The sequence below is a fragment of the Musa acuminata genome, chromosome BXJ3-1 (assembly GCF_036884655.1).
Source record: "Musa acuminata AAA Group cultivar baxijiao chromosome BXJ3-1, Cavendish_Baxijiao_AAA, whole genome shotgun sequence".
NCBI classification, from domain to species: domain Eukaryota; kingdom Viridiplantae; phylum Streptophyta; class Magnoliopsida; order Zingiberales; family Musaceae; genus Musa; species Musa acuminata.
The window spans coordinates 2,359,393-2,376,310 of NC_088349.1; the positions used below are offsets into that span (position 1 = coordinate 2,359,393).

Below are 16,918 nucleotides of genomic sequence, written 5' to 3' on the forward strand. Positions count from 1 at the left end.
AATTACCTTTATTATTTTAGTTGTATTTTAGGTGTATAATATTTTAACTTTTGAACAACCAAATGGTTATGATCAAATTTAAAAAAATAAAAATAATGATTATACATCTTTGGTTCCTTAATCAACGATTAAGGTAATGAAAGAATTTGATTAGTATAAAATCATAGATAAAATCTTTAGCATATAATTTGGGGTTAATTATATATTACCTATTATAGTTAGTTATCTTTGGCATTTCACTCCCTATACTTAAAAAAATAACATTATCATCCTTATAGTTGTGAAACATCTAGATTTATTTATACTAACGTCATCGATTTTACCAACGAAAATATAAAAATAAAGAGTAAAAAGATAATTTTAATATTTTAATTTGTGATAGCGAACAGCTTTGTGATAGCGAACAACGTTGGTGGTGGTGGACGATAATGTCGTTGGCGACCACGAATGGTTATTATGGATAAGGAGAGCAATGGCGAAAGGTGAGGGCCGTTCGACATCTGCATCAATGCTAATGTAAGCGTAGAACGACAAAATGACCATCGATGTAGATGTCAAACGGTCTTTTCATCACTCAACAACTACGTTAGTATCAATGTAATCATTGAGCGTCATCAGTCAATATTTTGCATTGATGGTCCTTTCATCCATCGACAACTACGTTGATGTCGGCGCAAATGTAAAGCAATCCTCATCTCTCGTCATCGCTCTGCTCATCCACAGTAGCTACCTGCAACCCTCGATGATGTCATCGTCCACCACCATCGACGTCGTCCGTCACCACCAATTGAAATGTTAAATTTACCTTTTATTTATTTATTTTTATTTTTTAGTAAAATTGATATCGCTAGGATAATCGAACCTAAATATTTTATTTTATATTAATATAATTTTTAAAAATACTAAATATAATTAACTATTATCTCATTATATAATTAGTCATCTAATTTAGAACAACAAGTCAAATAAAACTCAATCACTATCTACATAATTTAATTTAAATTATTTCTCTAAACGTGATAACCTTTAGAGTAGGAGGATTTTCTTATGTTATTATTGTTCTTGGAGAAACCATATTAACAGCGCCGTAGCTCATCTCCAAACATACACCCAAAGAACAAACACAGAGAAACCCCATCGTTTTGCGTGTTGCCGAAGGAGAGAAGCTATGGCGGCGGAGACCCCTTTTGCCATGGCGAGAGCCAGCTCTGCTACCTCTCTCCGCCCCGCCACTCTCAACAATGTGCCCTTCCGCTGCCACTTGCCTCCTCCTCCCTTTCGCCCTCGGCCCTCATCTCTCGTGACCGTGATCCCAAACAAGGGAGCAGCGTTGCGATGCGGCCGATCCTTGGCCGCCCGATCCATGTCCTCTTCCTCCCCCTCTCCCTCTTCGTCATCCTCGTCCTTCGGGTCGCGGCTGGAGGAGTCGGTCAAGAAGACCATCGCCGACCACCCCATCGTCATCTACTCCAAAACCTGGTGTTCGTAAGTGATGGATCCGTCCCTTCTGTCTCTCGATCCGTTTGTTGCCACGTTGTGTTTGGTCGCGCTTATTAAATTTCCCATCGGTTGGCAAATTGAGGTACTCGATGGAGGTGAAGTCGCTGTTCAAGCGGATTGGAGTGCAGCCACTGGTCATTGAGCTTGATGAGCTGGGTAGAGCTTTTATTCTTTCTTGTTTGCTATTTTTCCCCAAAGTTATTTCAATTGCAATTGTTAAATCATTTGCTTGGTTCGTTGATATGAGTTAATTGTCAAAGTATATATTTTTACATTGGAAATTGCTTTTTCTTGTTTTAGGATTTGATTCATTCGAAAAAAAAAAGTAACATTAAGTTGTAGTTTAAAGAGATGGAATGTTATACGGAATTTTTTGCTTCTGTGAGAGCTGAAGAGAGTGCTTCGAAAGTTGGAACAAAGAATTTGGTGGCTACAGCTGAGAGATAGTAATACAAGATTCTGTCACAGATGCTGAAAAATAAATCTTGCAATGAAATAAAAATTATCATCCCAAGTAAGATTGAGGAAGACGATATTAACTACTCTAGATTTATATCTTTTCTTGGAACTGAGATATCTGGAAGGGGTCAATTGAGCCGTACTGTGTTTCTTCAAAGCTCTATCCTGGATGATGTTGATAACTTGATCTTAATATTCTGAGAAAAGATTAATAAGGCTTTGTATTCTATAAATAGTGAAAATTCCCGTGGCTAGGTTGGTTATAACTCTACATTCTTAACTCATGCTGGGACATATTCAATTCTGCTAACTTCATGGTAATCTTGGAAAAACTGATGATAACATGGTCAATGTCCCTTGATTTCATGCCTTCCAAGATGAACTGTCTATGAAAATGAGTAAGAATACTTGATGGTAATAATTATGAATTATTGATCTCCAATCTTTACTTCATGAGATAGTTAAAGGATAGTGGTGCAAGACATGAACTAAAAAACCCTGGAAGGGAACACACTAAGTGGAAAGTCATGTAAATAAATGAGAAGAGTATAATAGAACGAATGCTCCATACAAGGAGTAAAGATAAACTGATAGTTGATAGTTAATTATAGTCAATAAGACATCTCAAGAAGAAACTTTTAACTGATTTCAGTTCACCTTGCTGAAGTTACACCTTTTATATTTTTAGTCCTCTTCATGGTTTGACTAGTCAAGAACACTAAATAAGAGTATGCGCACATCCTATTTTGAAGGGATGAGTTCGATTAAAAGCAAATGCTTTGAATGATGAGTTGATTATGTACTATCATTTTTCTTTATTCTAGGTCTAGGAATATCACTTTTAACATGTTTCACGGTATTAGAACATCTGAAAATCACGTCACTCTAGGTCATATAAAAAAATCGTCACTCCAAGCTTTCTTCACATAGCTACTCATCAGTGACGCTTACTATCATGACATAGCAATGATACTTTTGCAGTTGCCCTTTTTATGATTCTTTTATGGTTATAAGTTATTTTTAATTTTTTTATATCAAATGAAGAATGTTGTAGGTGGTTTGGCACCATTTTTGATCAATTTCAAATAAAGAAAGGGAGATTTTGTTGACTTAAACAGTTATGATATATACCAATAGAATTATGGTGTGTCAGATGGTAAGCATATTACCAGATACAGGAAGTGCTGGTAGTGATACTCTTATAATCAAGCCAGTTAGCAAATTTTTTATTGGCTTACCTAAAATATGGCTAGAGTCTACATTATCTGGACTGAATACAAATCATGTCCCACAAAATACTATTCAGCTTCCAAAGAGCAAGCATTTTATTCAAAAATGGAATCATCCAAATCGAATTCAATGACTTGACAACATATTATAACTGCCACTCCAAAGAATCCTAGATGGTAAACCTGTAAAAATGGGGCAAACGTTCATAAATCTTGGTAAGCAATGAGCATCGCCCAAGTTTAGATTCATGTTGGCTCTGTGATTGTTGAATGCAGTCATTCAGTGCCTTCTAGATAGTCAAGAAGTATGTGATAATATGATATAAAAGAGAACAATGGGAACTGACAAGGTGCTTTGTCTCAAAAAGCCAGCCACCGTTGATCCAATTACTAGAGGAATAAATATTTAAATTTAATTACAAAATGATGTCCAAAATGATATGATCAATATTTCCGGATTAACAAAAAATCTAGAAACAATAAATATAGGAAACTCTAGGAAGAGAATTTATGGGAATATTTCTTCTAATAAGCAAAGAATGAGTAAGTAAACTCTGATTTAAGCTTCCATGGACAACTCAAGTTTGAGAGGCACTTGTAAATTCCATTAGCTATTCCAAGAGACCCTCCATCAATGTCTGGTCATCTATACCCAATCAAATAATAAGCCGTTTTGCCAGTTGTATCACATGTGCATCATGGGACAAAGCTTCCCCAGATTGTCAAATTCAACTAGGAAAAGCACTAGCCGGGTTTTAGCGTAGAAAGCATAACAAACTACTTATTCATCATTGAAGTTCAAATGTCTCAAGAAACGTATTCCTTTTTCACTCATCAAATGTTACAGAAGTAGTTGTTAGTTATTTTATCAATGAGACAAATGTTGCTAATATCATAGCCCTATAGACTTTGTCTTCTTTAGAGATATAATTAGGCATCTACTAACCGCATTCCAGTTGCCTTAAAAATTATTCACTTTCCTTTTGTTACGCGTTACTTGACTCCATATTTTCTTGTTGGTGAAGCAGTATGCCATGTTGATATGAAATTAAATCTAATCTTTTTGTATGTGATTTTTCATTTTCATTATTAGTGACATGGTTCTAAGATTGTAAGAAGTTACTTACAATCTTTGATCAAATTTTAACAGTAAGTGAAAAAAATCTGACATTCCAATTCAAATATTATATTTCTATAATCTGTGATTGTGTCTTATTTCAGGTCCTCAAGGGCCGCAAGTACAAAAAGCACTGGAAAGACTGACAGGACAACATACTGTTCCTAATGTATTCATTGGTACATAATAAAATACTCAGTTTAGAATCCTTAGTTATTCTTTGAAAGGACCTTATTTAATTTAAAGTTACTTTTCAATTAGTTATTACAAGAAACAAATGCAAACGATGTCATCGGGCTAAACTTTAGAGCAGTATATTGGAAATTTTAGTCACTGACAATCATGTGAATGGAAGACAAATATGCTTACAGAATCAAGCTTTAGAAGAAATCATTTAATATCTATCATGTTCTGATTATGGTATTTCTGTGATTGTGAATTTACTCTTTGCATCATGATTTTATCCAATTGGTTGAGACTTAGTATCATCCTTAAGTAATTAGACTCTATTTTGGTTTAGATTTAGTAATAACAAATTATATTTTGCTTAATGCATTAATCATTTAATCATTTCTTTTGTGATCATGAGGCTCAAGTATTTAAGGGTTTAAAAATTGGGACATGTCATACTTAGATGGTCATTTTACTCTCACACTCTCTTAAACTCTCTCAAACTCATTTTTTCTCATATTCTCTCTCTTATTCTCATATTTTTACTCTTCTAAATTCAACAAAACAATGATTTATGGATTGAATCAAATTTAGGAGGCTAATTTGGGAGGATTAAGCGGAAGAACGATCCGGAATGGACCGAAATTGCGAACCTTGCACAAGACTACTCAAAACCCAAAAAAGATATATGACACTATTCTTACCTAATTTACATTAATTTTGTTAAAACTATACTGAATGTATATTTATTTCTAACTTAAAAATCCTATCTTAAATTTTTTTCTATTTTTCAGATATTTTTGGAGGATTTTATGCCTATTTTAGGTGTATCATTTGGTACACCCTGGCGTACCACTCGATATATTGTATCGTATCATACCGAGCAAAGCTCAGTACATCGATACAGTACAAGATTAAGAACCTTGCATATATTATTTATATAATATTCACGTTTGTAACTGTATATAATGATATATATAAGTTATATACTTATACGTCAATTAAGAATGTCATATCACATTATAACAAATAGGAGATCTTAATCCTATTTCTTGCCTGTATTAGGCTAGGTCACGAAGCAAAGATGAAATAACTTTGAGGTGGTGATGATATCTACCTTGGAAGTGGGACGGAGTGGTTAATGATTGGCTGACAATGCATGGAGATCTATGAGTGGGTAACAATGACAGCTTTTAGATGGTAGTGCATGAAATAATCTGTTTTTACTCAGAGCTGAGTTTTGTTAAAATCAGAGGAATTGGTATCAGCTACATAAAAAAGAAGGGCAACTCAATGAATAAGGTTGTCAGCAATACAGGATCTCTGAGGATTAATGAACACAATCTTACCCCTAGAGACCAGTTGGTTATATCTGCTACTTGAGCCCTTCATCTAGCACACAGAAGCACAATCTTATTATTAACATTGAGTTTGTTCTTTCCTTAGTTATCTTAGTTTGTTCCAGTCAAGGCCCTTATATGTGTTCGTAGTGTTGGCCTATCCCAGTATGATATATTGGAATTATATTGGTATCATCCAAAGTCAGTACAATTTTTGACTAATTTCCTGACCTTATATTTAAAGTTCCTACGGATTGAGCTAATTCTAGCTAACACAGTAGGACTTTGATTAATTTAGCCAATGCAAGCAGATTTGGTAGCCTCAGAAAATCAAAGAAATTAGTCTTACATGTTATAGCTGTATGGTTGAGTCTTGCATGACTTTTTTACTCTTACACCATACTAAATGCACCATTAAACATGATGAGCTCATTTAGATTGGTATACAAAAGAGAAGAAAACTGTAGAAAGAAGTATTAGAAACAATGAGAAATGATTTTATGGGTCTCAATTTGACTAACGATATTGCCCTCGGTATAGATCAATGGCTGGAAAGATCGACTTAGCTTATCCCATATAATTGAGACCTCACCATATCACAATCCTATGGTCCTAATATTTTTATTTTTCTTGGATGCAGGAGGCAAGCATATTGGTGGTTGTACAGGTAGCACCTTTTCCTCTTTGTTTGATTTGCTTCGGAAATTTGTCAATGATGATACTCCACCTGCCATATATTTTTCACAGCATGGGACATGACACTTCTGTTTCATGTGATTCATTGCTAGTGATAAGACTCTTTATCTGTTATTTGATTTCTTTGAGTATGGAGGCATTTCCCTTTCCTTCTTGTTTTTGCAAATTTAAATCCTTATCTTTCCTTGTAAATTTATTTTGTTCTAGTTTAAAATAACAAACCAAGCAATCCAAAAGAGGAAACCATAATGCATGTTGCAGAATTACCATTAAGAAAGAGGAAAGATTTTTTAAGGTAACCGTGTAGTTTGGTTATGTGCTTGCAAAGAAGAACATTTATTTTGCTGACAGTAACAAAATGCATGTTTGAATAAATACCTTCAATGTTCTAAAGAGTGGCTATGATATATGAACATGTATGTGCTCCATAATAAAAACCATAAATAATAGATAACTGACATCAAATGAAAAAAATAGTCATTTGTTATAGGTAGATTTATATATGGTCAAATAAAAGAGGGAATATACATGCTTATATAAGAAAATACTTGACTGATGTCTATAGGAACGGGTAAAGTCTTGTGTAACTAAAACTATATTTTCATGATCCATGGTTTGTAGTATTAGAATAATAAAAAAGTATAAACAATTGTAATATGAAGGAAACATAGTTCAGATGCATTCATTTCCTTTTCTGCTTTTGATGACCACATTGGTTTTTTGTGGTTCTGTGTCTGCATATCCTTGTATGCAGCAATAATACAACCTATGCTTGATTGCATATGCATATTGCTGTGCATCGCGCTTTGGAGAAATATTACTTATTTACAGAAAGAAGGTAGATCACTGTGCTCTTTTTTGTTCTTCAATCCTTATTTGCCTGCAGATACTGTGAAACTGCACCAGAAAGGAGAGCTAACTACTTTACTATCGAAACTCAACATTGGCACAGAGAATTAGTATCAGCCTTAAGTCAGTTCTTTATATGTATTTGAAGTAGTAACAATACCATTTTTGTTCGATAACATGTGCTTTACAGTTCACATGCCATTTTTGACTGAATTGTCGGCATCGTACCCAGTGATGTTCTTTTAAAATACTTCATCGTATCTGGTGTGGTAGACCCCTTCATTCACAGCAGCAGCTATTGATGCTTCACCGAGACTGTTTCATGACCATAGAACACGATGCAATCCTTTTACTGAGGACAGCCTATGTTTTTTGTCAGTTTCATGACCCTACACTTTATTGTCATAAACGTAGAAGAATTTGTGGTCACCAACATGCATGAATGCAGGTCGCATCTCCCAGGAATTAATGTGGTAAGAACACCACATGAGAATGCATCTATCTGCATAAGAAATGCCTAAGCAAGAAATTAATCATTGGATTGGCTTTCTTGCACCACTATGATTTAAATTTGGGCCCCCCAAACCTTCCTGCATTGTAATTCCTAAGCATTGTCTTCTTGTGCGCAGATAGGTTCAGGTTTTTGAGATTGTTTGTGACCTAATAGTTCAGATCTCATATTGTTCTTCTATGTTTTACCAACAAATCAGTTCAGTAGACAAACTAATATGGCTTATAAGGTTTGATAAATATAATATTAGCCTATTGAGCTCCAGTCGTAGTAAATCAATTATCATACTATTATCAACTTTAATTTAAATATTTTAATTAGTCATTTGCATCAAACGAATATTATCATAATAATTTATTTTCTAATTCAAAATTAATTCGAATCTCATATCTGTTCTATGTTTTACCGGCTCTCTACTACGACAATACACATGCAGAAAACCAATCTATCTCTATCTGTGAACGAATTGGCAGCAAGAAGAAATCCCAATAACAAAGCATAAATATTCTTCGTGACCATTGTACCGTTCTTTCTACCTTGTGTTCCACGTAATCGATTAAGCGGCTGTGGGAAGCATCTGTCATGTCATCAAAAAGGCACAGTTTAGGCATAGTTTTTCTCATATCAGCATGTAACATATCGACCACATGCAGCAGAAGATACGTGTCTTTTTGCAGCTTTAGCTGTTCAAATAAGAAACTATGATGAACCATTTATAGATAGTCTTCCAATCTTCCAATGGAAATTATCATCTAAACGTTTGTTACAATCACAAAAAACAGTCCTTCTGGCAGCAAGACAACTTTTCTCCAATGGAAACAGAAACAAGTGTTACATTTTTAAATCACAGTAATTGGCACGTACCTCGAAGAGAAAAGGAAAAGGAGTGTTGCCAATCAATAGACACATCAACTTGCCTCCTCCAATCAGTACTCAAAATTTCAAATGTTCTCAATGAACCTGCAAAACTAGAAGAAATTAGTAGTCCATTCCTCCCATTCCTCCCATTCCAGCACCCATAGCAGGAGCATCCTCATTCTTGGGGAGTTCAACGATGACCGACTCGGTCGTGGTCATCAAGGACGAAACACTGCAATGGGCAAAATAGCAAGTTACAACATTGATCCACTAGAAATTCCATGCTACAATGGCGAAGAGACCTAATTGTGAGACACTCTAATTACCAGACAAACACAAATTTCAAACACTGAATTGGGGCATTTTAGATTCTAAGTTTACACCACATCAGAATTACTTGCAATTAGCTTTTTACATATTAGGAATTTAAGCAGATGGCGCCTAACTATTTACCTTGCAGCATCCACCAATGCAGTTCTGATGACCTTCAACGGGTCAATAATACCCGCTTTCACCATGTCGACGTACTCGCCTGTACGCCGAATCATCCATGTAATTACAACCTAGAGAAGCATTAAAAAGAAAATAAACTTTAAATTAGGAAAGCTTAACACAAGCGAACCTTTGGCTGCATCATAGCCAAGGTCAAGTTCATCCTGTTCCAAAAGCTTGCCAACAACCACAGCCCCCTCTACTCCAGCATTGGATGCGATGGTGTGAACTGGAGTCTGCAAGTTCATGAGCAATTCATATCAAATGTTAAAGAGCAGATGCATTATTTAAAATTCTCTGAAGCTCAAGAAGACCAGTCAAAAGAACCTTCAGAGCATTCTGAATTATTTGGACACCAATCTTTTGATCAAAGTTTGCAGTCTGTAACTTATCCAGCTCTTTAGATGCATAAAGAAGTGCAACACCACCACCTGCAAAGAAGAGAAACAATTACAATCATTTCCAGATAAGGAGAGGTTCAAAAGAGACGCAGAAATGTAAAGATCATTAAATATAAGTTACCTGGGACAATTCCCTCTTCAACAGCCGCTTTTGTTGCATTTAAGGCATCTGTGACTCTATCTTTTTTCTCACCAACTTCTGCTTCACTGGCCCCTCCAATCTGCAGAGTTCACAAATATGCCACAGCAAATTATCAACTAACAAATACACATACCGATGTTGCCATTTTCTTGACAAATAGTAGCAAAAACCAACTCTTAGCAAATAATTGAGTTTACGATTCTTAGACACAAGACATGAAACCTTCTGTATAAAATACATATGCCCAGAAACAGGCACCCTGCAATCGGATGCCACCGATTTGTTTCACTGAAAGCAAAAATCGGTACCATATGAATGTTTTAAAAATAGAGTTTCCAATTGTCTGAAAGTCACAAAAATAGAGTTTCCCCAAATCACATCGGACAATCTTTACCTTCCCAGTTCCCACCACAGTCAAACTTACAAACGTGAAAACCCATATGAATGTTTTAAAAACCCATCTAGTGTGATTACCTTGCTTCATGTTTTAAAAACCATATAAGCCAGAAAATATAACACAACTTATGAAAGAAAGCCAAGTACCAATTTAAGCAATGACAACATGACATACCTTGAGGACAGCAACTCCACCAGAAAGCTTCGCCAACCTCTCTTGCTGCTTCTCTTTGTCATAGTCTGATGTGCTCAATTCAATTGCAGATCTTATCTGCCAAAAAGATAAGCACGCAACAATTTAGTTATAGTTTAAAGCATGAAGGGTATACCAATTTTTGTCTTGTTTTATCTTATCAAATGAAACAACTGAAAGAAACTGACCTGGTCACATCTCTCTTCTATAGCCTTCTTTTCACCAGATCCATCAAGAATCACAGTGTTGTCTTTTGAGATTGTCACCTACAATGTTATCACATCATGTACTAGTTTAAAGCTCATGCACATATTTGTAAGTAAAAAAATTCAGATAGCTTCAGAATCAAGTATATTTCTACTGTGATCACCGTAGAATCCATTGAGCAAGGAATGCAGTAACAGAAAAATACATTGAGATATATTACTAAAGAAAAAAATCAAGCTATCAAGACAGAACTTGTATAATCAGAATGGAAATACATTTAGATACCAATGTTGACCTCAAATCCTTTCGTCTACTTATTGAAACTGGCACGAGAAATTAAGGACATAGACTGACACACACGTGGAAAAAGTAAGAAAGAGTACAAGAACCTAGCCTCACCTTTTTGCATGTGCCAAGCATGTCAAGTTCCACTTTCTCAAGGTTCAAACCAAGTTCTTCTGTTATGAGCTAAATTGGCAAGAAAAGAGTTGTTTCATCAACAAGTAATGACAAACCCTAAGAAACAAGCTATAATCTTGGTCGCCAATGATACTCACAGATCCCCCAGTGAGAATAGCAAGGTCTTGCAAATTGGCTTTCCTGTTCTCCCCAAAGCCAGGAGCTTTCACAGCACAAACCTGTACAATGAAGTACTTTGTCAGAATACTGTAAATTAACATAATTTTGAAAATGGCTAACTAACAATAGATGGATTTACAAAAAAATCACCTTAATCCCAGCACGAAGCTTATTAAGGATGAGAGTGGCCAGTGCATCACTTTCTATGTCTTCTGCAACAATCAGCAAAGGTCTCTGTCTCTGAAGACATCGAAGAACAATGATGTGAGCAGATACCACCATACGAGCTAACATGCAGGGGAAAATCAAAGATTGTGTACCTTCAAAGACAACTCTAACACCTTCACAACTGCATTGATGCTTGAAATTTTCTTCTCATGAATCAAAATCAGAGGATCTTCAAGTTCCTGTGATATTAGAAAATTGAAGTTAGTAGATGATACACCAAATTGAGTATTAAGTATATGGATAGACATCTTACACATTTTTGGTTCTTTGGATCAGTAATAAAGTAGGGTGATATGTAGCCTCGATCAAATTTCATTCCTTCAACGACTTCTAGTTCATTGTCTAGAGTTTTCCCATCCTGAAAGAGAATCATAAAATATCAAACTCAATTGCCACAATGTAAATGATAATCGATATGCATCAGCAGAATAGCAAAATGAAAAAATGAGCACCAATTAGTAAAATTTGTGGACTGATCAGCCAGCAAAAAAAAAAAAATACAATTTGTACAGGCAGAGGAAGTAGCACATGCTCGCATACTTCTCAAAGAGCAAATTGCTGACCACCACAGTAACATGTCTTTGGACAAGGTTAAGTGGATTTTGTATTTAATGTTCCCTATAACTCTATCATGAGCAAAGCCACCCACTAAAGCCATCCAGCTTGTGTATAGCGTCACATACCCAAATGTAAATGAACAAAAGATCAATTCATGTTTGTTTCCATAGTTCTGACACTATCAGTTGTTTCAAGATAGAATATAATGCATGCATGACTTGCAATATAAATAACCAGAAGTGCAACAATTTCTGATAACATGTAGCAATAAATGTGCCACAACAGAAAACCTCCACAATAGGACCAGATAAATGATGAGCTTTGCACCCATTTAGCTATAGTGAGAGCTTAGTTAGTCATTCCTTTCATAGCAACTCTAACTTTAAAAAAGAGAACATTTTGTAAAGATATAAACATACTCGATAGTCGATACTATGCAAATTTAACACCAAAACAGATGTAACTTACTGCTACTGTGATGACTCCCTCTTTGCCAACTTTCTCCATAGCTTTTGCAATTAGTTCACCAATTTCTCTTTCTCCATTAGCTGATATTGTACCAACCTTTCAAAGAAGGAACATTTTTTTGTTCAAATAGTTACTTTAAAAATTAATACCATCCTAAGGCATAAGTAAAACATGACAAGCTCTTGCATGATGTAAATGCATGTATTATTAGATATTAGCATGACAAGCTCTTTACATGTAAAAATGCTGACACCATATTATCTTCTTAATGCCATAAAACTAAAAACCTGAGCTATCTCTTCTGAGGTACTAATCATTCTTGCTCTGCTCTTCAAATTAGTCACAACAGCATCAACAGCCATTGAAATGCCACGTCTCAGATCCATTGCATTCATCCCGGCAGCCACTGACTTACATCCTTCAGCAAATATTGCTTTTGTAAGGATGGTAGCACATGTTGTTCCTGCATACATATAAATACAAGATTATTAACTCACAAGATTATTAACTAAAAAATAACCAGCCCAAATTCATGTGCTCACAGACAGGACAAAAATCCCAAACTCAATTTAATTCGCACAGTTGGTTGAATGGGGCTAGATTCACTCATGGTGGGCATCGACTGATTCATGAGATGTTTCATAAATTGAGAGTAATAACTAAAAAAACTACACTGTTTCTCACTAACATTTCACTTTTAGTGTTTTCCAAACACTGTGAACGTAACTTTCAACCTGCCAGGTATTAATATACAAAACAAACTTTGAGGGTTCTTTGATGCTCTTTGACATTTTGCCTTTCCATCACTGACATTTGGGTGGTGGAGAATATGTCTCTATTAGTTGTAATCACTCACATAATCTGAGCAGTAAATAATTTAACCAAAATCTAGTAATCTAAGTTATAAAAGGTAAGATTTACTTTCAATTCGATTTAATTTCATTATACATAATGGCAGGCCAGGGCACCGTCGGCCATGCAAGCCTTCAATTTCTGTTCTGTTTGAACAGGAGGTATGACAGCACATTATCAGGGAAGTTACAAGAAGGACCTCATCACCATGTTTGAATCGAGATATAAACCTTACGAGATAACAAAAACCAATGAACTAAATGTAGGTAAGATGTGACTTTGCCAACTGAATCTTAGCAACATATCTGTTACCCTCCCAAAACAATGATGAAGACAAGGATTTTATATGCAACCCATTCATGTTAACAAGGACATATAACCATGCTAATAATTATTAAAGAAACTCCAAGGCTTACCATCACCAGCAACATCATTGGTTGCATTGGCAACCTGCTTCACAAGACTAGCACCCATATTCTTTATTCTGTCCTTGAACTCGATGCTCTTTGCAACAGTCACGCCATCCTTTGTAACTTTGGGTGCACCAAAGCTTTGCTCTAAGACGACATTGCGACCCTTCAAGCCAAGAACCAAATTTGTAACAATAAGATTTTAGGATAACTAATTGTGTTGCTTCAGAATTAATTATTTTCCCTTAAAATAAATATTCAATGCATACAGCCTGTTAACCAATCAAGCATAAATAAGAAAGCACCAAGAGAATCCACTTCCATATCCCAGTTGATCTAATCAGTTATCTTTGTCGACTTATACAAGTTAAAGGTCGATACCTTTGGGCCCATCGTCACCTTCACCGCATCAGCAAGCTCTTCCACTCCCTTAAGCATCAAAGCACGAGCCTCGACCCCAAATCTGATATCCTTTGCAGCGTAATTTCTACTCCAACCGACCCTACTTCCAATCTGCAGCACCAAACAAAACTCCATTACTCTCATGATATAAGTTTAATCCAGATCAATATCAACGACCACAACTCAAAATCAAAACTCTATCGACGGAAAACAAACGTATCAGCGAAAACCATCATACTAAAAGATTCAAACTCCCACCTGTTTGGAGCTGCTTCCCGCAACCCTGCAAAACCAAAAGGAAAAGAACAACATTCAGAACCAAAAGCGCACAATGCATACGATTTAGAACGATCTACATTTGCTTGTGATATTTTGAATAGCAGATATCTCACCGGGCTCTGGAGGCGAGGGAGGCCATGGCGCGATACATGGTGGGCTTCGGTAGAGACCAGATTAGGGTACTCGAAGAGCGGAGGCGACGACAGCTGAGGGTTCTTAAAAAGGGGGCCTTCGTAGTTTCCAGAAACTGTTAGACGCTTCTTCTAGGGTTTGGGGTTTAAGCGATGGAGCGACTAAGATGCGCCACAGGAATAGTATTACCTATAATGTTCCTCTAACGTGGACGAATATCTACCGTACATCTCATCGGTCCACACACAAATAGTTACAATACGCTGGTGGTTCGCGGAACATATACCTGTTGGCGCACCAAACGGAGTAGGGTAACGACCATCCACGGGTCCAAGTGGCGGCGGCGGCGGCGGCGGCGGCAGCATCGCCCGCTACGGTTGACATTGTTCTTCAGTATTTGGCAAGCTTCTAAATAGGGATTACAAATCAAAATCTACGAACATATACAACTTAAATTATTCGGGCGATTAAAAAAATGTATTGTAATCATTAAAATAAAAGTATTTAACGTATCAAAATGCTTTTATATATATATATATATATATATATATATATATATATCGCCCGCGCCTTCGCCCTGGAGCCGGACTCCCCTCTCGGCCCGGCCGACCTCACCTCTGTCTCTCACCAAGCACATCGATGAGGTTACGGTCGAAGGTCTTCACGCTTATCTTTGGTCTCCAGGTCTTACCGTCCATTGCGATGAACGATCATCAGAAACAATTTTGATGCATATGGGCGAGGAAGAAGAAGAAGGAAGCATTGCATCGTTATTACCTGTGATCGAGTTTCCGTCTTCCTCACCATCACTTGCAGCGCTGTTGTCCAACCCGCCGACGCTGGCGCACCGGAACTCCGTCTTGTTCTCCATGAGCGTCCCCGTCTTGTCGGAGGACACGTACTTCATCTGCCCCAGGTCCTCGTTGATGTTGAGCGCCCTGCACTTGGAATCTCGTCTTGCTCCCCTCATCGAACATGTTCTTGTCCTGGATCATGAAGAAGTCCTGCCCCAGTCTCACCAGCTCCATCGATATGTCGAGCGCAATTGGAATCATCACCAGAAATATGACCACTGGCTCGAGGAAGCTGAACACCGTCTCCCGCCCCACCCCGTAGTAGCTGTAGGTGTCCGTCTCCGGGCCCCAGAAGTCCTTCTGGTAGTACGGTAGGTCGTTGAGCTCGTCGTGGTGGTTGGTGAGCCACACGCCGACGAGCACTTTGACGATGGAGCATAGAGCGACGAGTGCCACGACCAGCAGGATCACCTCCCGGTTCATGTGCGCCTCGAGGCGGCTCCGCTACAACGGCGCGCCGGAGCTGTTGGGCATCACCTTCGTGTCCTGCCCGGTGTACACGGCGACGCCGACGACCCAGCTCGTGTTCTGCAGCTCGCACCCCCGGAGGATGATGTTGAACGGGCCGAGCGACACCCGCTTTACGCCCGGCACGTCGGCGCTAGCAAGGAAACCGTAGATGTTGCGGTACGACTTCCCGCAGCGGATCAGACCAGCGGCCGACTCCGACGGCGTTAAGTGTGTCTCTTGCTTTTGGGCTATTTACACGTTATCCTTTAGATAAACGTTTTTAGCACCTATCAATTTTATCGACAATAGACAGCACGTAGAATTATTAATTTTATTAACGATAAAATGATCATTTCAAATAAATAAAAATAAGATAACTATTTTAGGCAATGAATAGAGTCGATGCTATCCGAGCACTATGTCCTCTTAGCGGTGAAGGCTGAGGATAAGGAAAAGTGAGCGGAGGTCCTATGCTCCCTTGCGACCAAAGAAGAGGAGGCTTTGGGCGGGCTCGTCCCTCACAGCTGTAGCGTTGACTCATACTTACCATCGATAAAAATAGTCGTGATGGAGTGGATTGTGTGTATAGCAGCTATCTACGTCTTCTTCACCCTCACGGTGGTGCTCGTTATTAACTACCTCGATCGGTGCTTCTTCTCTTATGCCGTGGGTGGTGGGCTACTCCGGCTGTAAGACGACAAGCCGTGGATGGACTCCTGCTCCAAGATGATAAGCCACGATTAGCAGCAAGACTAAAAAAGATGTGCGACCTTTTCCAATAAAGGTGGAGGAGGCTTTTCTCACGAATCGATATCTGTTGTTACCTCCACTCATGGGAAATCGGGCAAGAAGGCCATTTTTAATGATTGATAATGGTGAGCCCATCGAAGAAGCACGGTTATGGAGTAAGTTAAGATAAAGAAGCACAAGTCTTATCCACGCCATGGTCATGAGCAAGACAATGAAACACGACCCATCAAAATCGTAATCACGAGGGATGAGCTTGCTCAAAACCTCTACTTTAGTCGTAAGTGAATAGAGCACCTTCGCCCACTCATCGTCCTCAACCTCTACTACCAAGAGGACGTAACGCTCGATCTCATTATCCTCTATAAGTGATATCATCAATTATATTTGTTGCCTAA

At 37.6% G+C, this 16,918-nt stretch overlaps 2 protein-coding genes across 3 annotated transcripts; one reads left to right on the plus strand and one right to left on the minus strand.

Moving 5' to 3' along the window:
- Positions 1 to 1,072: 1,072 nt before the first annotated feature.
- Positions 1,073 to 7,592, plus strand: LOC135629397 (monothiol glutaredoxin-S10-like). The gene is made up of 5 exons (XM_065136699.1): positions 1,073 to 1,485; positions 1,583 to 1,656; positions 4,410 to 4,484; positions 6,457 to 6,483; positions 7,399 to 7,592. Exons 1-5 carry the CDS (start codon positions 1,169 to 1,171, stop codon positions 7,470 to 7,472), a joined length of 567 nt encoding a protein of 188 aa, XP_064992771.1. The 5' UTR covers positions 1,073 to 1,168; the 3' UTR covers positions 7,473 to 7,592.
- Positions 7,593 to 8,213: 621 nt separating this feature from the next.
- LOC103988783 (chaperonin CPN60-2, mitochondrial) lies at positions 8,214 to 14,585 on the minus strand. 2 transcript variants are annotated; one of them, XR_010493219.1, is made up of 19 exons: positions 14,451 to 14,585; positions 14,317 to 14,341; positions 14,038 to 14,169; positions 13,663 to 13,822; positions 12,682 to 12,857; positions 12,395 to 12,490; positions 11,622 to 11,726; positions 11,461 to 11,547; positions 11,291 to 11,380; positions 11,119 to 11,199; positions 10,961 to 11,029; positions 10,543 to 10,620; positions 10,337 to 10,432; positions 9,745 to 9,844; positions 9,550 to 9,653; positions 9,353 to 9,458; positions 9,184 to 9,262; positions 8,737 to 8,962; positions 8,214 to 8,449 (listed from the first exon to the last, which is right to left on the minus strand). XR_010493219.1 is itself a non-coding variant. In XM_009407416.3 (18 exons), exons 1-18 carry the CDS (start codon positions 14,486 to 14,488, stop codon positions 8,851 to 8,853), a joined length of 1,734 nt encoding a protein of 577 aa, XP_009405691.1. In that variant the 5' UTR covers positions 14,489 to 14,585; the 3' UTR covers positions 8,593 to 8,850. The 2 variants fall into 2 exon arrangements, 1 of the variants encoding a protein (XP_009405691.1); XM_009407416.3 differs by lacking the exon at positions 8,214 to 8,449 and having other exon boundaries at positions 8,593 to 8,962.
- Positions 14,586 to 16,918: the final 2,333 nt, after the last annotated feature.

Excerpts from the sequence above, each read along its gene's own strand:
- LOC135629397 (XM_065136699.1), top strand. The coding sequence starts at position 1,169 with ATGGCGGCGGAGACCCCTTTTGCCATGGCGAGAGCCAGCTCTGCTACC. Across the intron at positions 1,657-4,409 it reads CATTGAGCTTGATGAGCTGG|GTCCTCAAGGGCCGCAAGTA; the intron begins GTAGAGCTTTTA and ends GTCTTATTTCAG. Across the intron at positions 6,484-7,398 it reads GCATATTGGTGGTTGTACAG|ATACTGTGAAACTGCACCAG; the intron begins GTAGCACCTTTT and ends ATTTGCCTGCAG.
- LOC103988783 (XM_009407416.3), bottom strand. The coding sequence starts at position 14,488 with ATGTATCGCGCCATGGCCTCCCTCGCCTCCAGAGCCCG. Across the intron at positions 12,858-13,662 it reads CAATGATGTTGCTGGTGATG|GAACAACATGTGCTACCATC; the intron begins GTAAGCCTTGGA and ends ATATGTATGCAG. Across the intron at positions 11,548-11,621 it reads ATCCAAAGAACCAAAAATGT|GAACTTGAAGATCCTCTGAT; the intron begins GTAAGATGTCTA and ends CTAATATCACAG.